We start from the raw sequence: 5,205 nt of genomic DNA, 5'->3' as shown, positions 1-5,205 counted from the left end.
ACAAATTTACTCAATAATTATCAGAAGATATGCATTTTAAAATTTTAAATTAGAAAATGCATTTGATAATAGACAAGACTGCCATGACCAAAATTAAGTATATGTAATTTATCTATTTCATCAAAGACCCAATTATAAATTGAGTAAATCTATTGTGAAACGATCTCACGAATTTTTATCTGTGAGACGGGTCAACCTATCGATATTTAAAATAAAAAATTATACTCTTAACATAAAAAATAATACTTTTCATAGATGACCCAAATAAGAAATCCGTCTCACAAAATACGACCCGTGAGACCGTCTCACACAAATTTTTGCATTATAAATTTATAATCCATCAATATGATCACTGAGCGTAAATTTTTTTGGGTAATTAATTAAATTGAATAACTACCAGAAATTGATCAAAAGAAACACACAAACTTCAGACAGTAAAGAAACACAAAAAGACTGCACCCAAATTGTGCACATATAATGGAAGATATCGTGATCGCAAAAGCGACATAACAGATTTAATACAACGTCTTTGTATTTTATTTATCAAGCAAGTCTCCATCTATCAAAATTCCATGCTGTTGAGTTGCAAACAGAGAATCATGGGTTACTTGCAAGAAACTAAAAAACTGAAGTGCTTGGTTTTGGTGCATCGATCAGCTTGGATATTCCATCATTTAAGATGAGCAAATAGCTTAGTAGCGACCTGTGCCAGAAAATTTTCGGCAGGAAATTAACAAAAATGCAGCAGTAAGTCGTGCTCTGAAAAATTGGGGGAAGAGGCTTACGCATTTGTCGACACAGCGCCAATAATCAAAATATTGCCCAGTGCAGTGCTTGTGCCCGGATTCGTCCCCTTGAATTCTTTTAGCACACGCCTGCCAAATATTCAGGCGATTAGCATCATCAGTGACACCAGAATTTTGGGAGGCTTGTAGCATAATTAAGGAAATCAGAAGACCACTAATTGTGAAGGAAAATATTGGAGAGAGAATTAAAGTACTGCCTTTCATAAAAAATAGTCACACTCCAACGTGGTTATACTGAGAGTGAATGACGAACCATATGATAAAATCATCCGTCCACTGGTTGTTTGAGATGTTTACGTGAAAATGGTAATTTACTTGAAATTCTCAAAAGGAGAAATTTTGATGCAGTTTTCAAATGTATTGAATCAAATTATTTTAAGTTGAGTTCAGAAGCACCTGAGATCCCAAACAAACAGAGAATATATTTTTCAATGACAAAAGTTGCTGATAAAATCAATGCATGATTTTGTATTTTCGTTATTCTGAATTCAAAATTACTAATTTTGTTCAATGGTTCCACTTATTAGTGATTCCTTAAGAGTTCTCCAAAGCTGATCTGCTGGAACTCAATTCCCATATACATCATTTCACAATAAAAAAAACAAATGCATAATTTAAATATCATTGATCATAGTAAAACTTGATCCTTGTGAACGTTGCAATGCCAATATATTTAGTGGCAAGAAAAAAGTAAGCACTGAAATATAACATTTGACAACAGAGTGAACTTCAAATACTCTATCTCAGAAAAAAAACTTAGATATCAAATTTAAGAATAACTGCATACACAATACGGAATAAAGTACAAGTCCCATGTATGGCGTTTATGATCTAATTTTTGTTTACCAAGCATACACACCCTTGCAAGCGCATGACCAACACAAACTTCAGATTACTTTTCAAAAAGATCCTCATAATTCTCCAGGATAAAACAGTAGCAAGGATGCTTAATCCATTTGCAAAACTATTGGCTTTTGTTCATAAGATTATCAACGCATAGATGATATGAAGATTATGATGATAGTGATGTCTGAGCATGTCTAAAACACAACAAGGCCTTTAAGCACTCAGAGATGACAGAATAGTAAAACTACATTATTGTGGGAAATGCTGCAATCAAATATGCTGAAGTCTAAAACAAGAAAATAAAGGAATAACCTAAGAGATGAGGACAAAAAAATGAAATAAACTGCTGTAATATGACAACAAAGTATAAAGAACGAGACATCATTCAATATCAAACCTGAGGCATGGTAAAAACTCAAGAACAAAGAAATGTTGAGTTAAATTAGTTGAAATTTCAACTAAAATCACCTGATATTCCTTCAGTGGCCGTGTACATGGCGCCTTACATCGGTCTTCAAATTCCTTCTTTGGATCTACAGGCTCTTCGTCTGACCTAAATAAAAGAAATACATGAAAAAGTTGAGAAAAGGGGTGTTGCTTCTCTAATTCAGATAAATACACAAATACTAAGCGTCTGCTTGCTAATGTACAAAAACAATTCTAACCTAAGGAAAAATTACGGTTGTCAAGCATGTGTGCTGCCTTGGTGAGAAAGAAAGAAAATCGTAAAGTACATAACTTCTAGAAAACAATAAAGTCATGGGGCAAGTGGGATCGAAGCCAAACCAAAATCCAAAGGATGATCCAAGAATGTATATTAGTCGAGAATCAAGATCCATCACCAACTAATGATAAAAGGGTGTTACTTATTGCCAAACCAGAGGGGTATCTTTATGAGCTGACTACGGAATGAGCAGATCAGTGGACCTGAGTAAATGTCCTAATAATATGCCCAACCACAAATTACACAAACTTGGCTTTATCACTAGAAACTTGGCCTCTGGTTTCACACCCACACCCAATGGCATCAAGAAATATTAAAAACACACACTAAGTAACAAGGGAAACTTACCTTACAGCCCAGTTTTTAAGAATCACATGAGGTTTATATGCTTCCAGAAAGGGAAATTTTTTTTTAAACTAAAATCTCCAATATCAACTGTGGCAGGACAGCATTTAATTATATGGGTCGATAAACAAGGTATATATATATATATAAAACAATTTCTTTAACAAATCAAAGGTGAAACAGTTGACAGCGTGAGAACAAACATAAAACTTACATAGTTAAAGTAACAGAAAAATATCTAGCGAAAAAACCTGCAAAAAAATTCGGCCAAATTCAATCGATCTTACACGGAAATGTGATACGCCGACAAATAACTGGAGTAAAAACGTCGATTAAGAGTTCTTACAGAAAAAAAGATCTAACATGTAAATTAGCGTGGCTTACCTGTGGATGCGGACGGCGGATATGAGTGGAGGTGCGACGCAAGCCGGAGACGGGAGGACGGTCGATGTAAATTTAATGAAGTGGGTGTTTAGGTTTATCTTTTAGGAATGTTCCTGAGTCAATCACCGCGCAATAAAATAAAAATTATTGCATCCTAAAAAGAAACATAAATATATATATATATATATACATACATATTTCAAAAAATATATATATACATATATATATATATATATATACACACACGAGATTTATATAACAATTATTACAATATAAAAAATTCAATGCATACATTTTATTTATCAAAATCTGATGAGAGAATTAAAAAATTCGACGACATAATTATTATAAATATCTATGTATGATATATTTGTTATATGTTTAACTATATATATGTATGTTTCTTTTTAGGATGCAATAATTTTTATTTTATTGTGTGGTGATTGACTCAAGAAATATGTATATTTCTTGATTATATTATAGAGTAATAAATGTGAAAATATGTCACTGCAATTACGATTTAGGGTTAGTCTATACTTGATCGAAATAATTATCTTCATATTTCAATAATATTTGTCATTGTTATGATACAATCTATACTTAGGGATGTAAACGAATCAAGTCATGGTGAGCTATTCATAGTTTAGTTTGATAAAAAGCTCATTCGAGATTGTTCGTTAAGTTTATAGAGTCTAGCTGAAGTCCAAAATCGAACTCGACATTTTTATCGAGCCGAAATCAAGCTTAAGGTATTTGGCTCGAAAACTCGCGAGCCTGTTCACGAGCTCATATCATTTATGTGGCCCGAGCTCGGCTAGTTTGTTGGGCAAGTTTATTGAGCAGCGAATGTAACATTGGAAGGCAACATGTATTGTTTATTTGTTTTGTCCAACATCGAAATTTTGGTAAAATAGAAGATATATAAATGCTATAAAAATGAGAAGCCCACTCTTTAAATTTTTATATATTATTTAATATTTGGATGATAAAGCTCGAAGAGATCAAAAACGAGCTTGAAAATAAATCTGTTTAATGAGTCAATTTCGAGCCAAAATTGTTAAATATGTTAATCAAGATCGAGATCGAGCTATTCGCGAGCTTAATATTTTTTAAACGAGCCGAGCTCGAGCCTAGTGATAAAAGTTTGAATCAAGCTCGATAATATATAAATATATATATATATATATATATATATATATATATATATATATATATATATATTAAATGAACCAAACTCGACCCTGATATTAATCGGCTCGACTCGTTTATATCCTTATATATACTATTTTATTAAATTTAAGATATATACACTATATAATCTATATTATCATAATTATTATTGTATTTATTCCAAGTCATCTATAATAACTAACTTTGATGTTTCGATGAATTTTTTAAAATACCTACGATACTATTTAAAATTATAAATACTTTCATTTAATAAAAAATATTTTAAAAATCTATTTTCATAGATTTATGTATTCCTTTATCACTATCATCCACTTTCCAAAAATTTTAAAATTACTAAAATATTTTTTTTAATCTTCATCTAAACTTTTGAATATTTCAAAGACTATATCATTCATAATATAAAAATTCATTATAATAAGGGGAAATTGCTCCTAAATCCCTAAACCCAAACTTAACTTGTTCCTAACTCCCTAGCCATCAAAAACTCTCTTTTAACTCCCTAAACCTATAGAATTGACAAAACTACCCTTATTCTCTATTTTCTTTAATTGATCCTCCGCGCTTCACAAAATGGTATCAGAGCATGGTTAATTTATTTCAAACACGAAAATTTTATTATTACTAGTAATTAAATGTATGAGAAGGAGAATTTCGAAAAAATTATGAATCCGAACTTTAGTTCGAGGAGAATAATTTACAAGAACTATTCCAATATTTTGGAATATACACAAGTTTATCTAACTATTGTTAGATATCAGAAACAGGAGAACAAAGGAAATTTATCTCCTGATGAAAGACAGCAGTGTTTGCAAAACCTTGCATACACAAAAGGTAGACTCTTACAGGCCGAAAAGACCAGATCTTCAATGATCTGTTAAATATGCCAGGGACTACCATCCAGCTCGAAAT

General features: G+C 31.5%; 1 protein-coding gene across 1 annotated transcript; it reads right to left on the bottom strand.

Annotated features, from left to right (window-relative positions):
• Positions 1 to 439: 439 nt before the first annotated feature.
• Positions 440 to 3,246, bottom strand: LOC140813133 (cytochrome b-c1 complex subunit 6-like). The gene is made up of 5 exons (XM_073171582.1): positions 3,106 to 3,246; positions 2,936 to 2,972; positions 2,121 to 2,205; positions 786 to 875; positions 440 to 703 (listed from the first exon to the last, which is right to left on the bottom strand). Coding segments are annotated over exons 2-5 (210 nt in total). The 5' UTR covers positions 2,938 to 2,972; positions 3,106 to 3,246; the 3' UTR covers positions 440 to 670.
• Between the last annotated feature and the right edge of the window lie 1,959 nt (positions 3,247 to 5,205).

Source organism: Primulina eburnea, chromosome 14 (assembly GCF_022965805.1).
Source record: "Primulina eburnea isolate SZY01 chromosome 14, ASM2296580v1, whole genome shotgun sequence".
Taxonomy (NCBI): Eukaryota; Viridiplantae; Streptophyta; class Magnoliopsida; order Lamiales; family Gesneriaceae; genus Primulina; species Primulina eburnea.
Note: the sequence above shows the minus strand (reverse complement) of the source record. Positions and strands in the feature narration are given on the sequence as shown.

What these genes read in the sequence shown, in the direction of transcription:
- LOC140813133 (XM_073171582.1), bottom strand. An exon ending in GGCCACTGAAGGAATATCAG is followed by an intron (nt 876 to 2,120) that starts GTGATTTTAGTT and finishes AATATTTGGCAG; the next exon opens with GCGTGTGCTAAAAGAATTCA. An exon ending in GGCGCTGTGTCGACAAATGC is followed by an intron (nt 704 to 785) that starts GTAAGCCTCTTC and finishes TTTCTGGCACAG; the next exon opens with GTCGCTACTAAGCTATTTGC.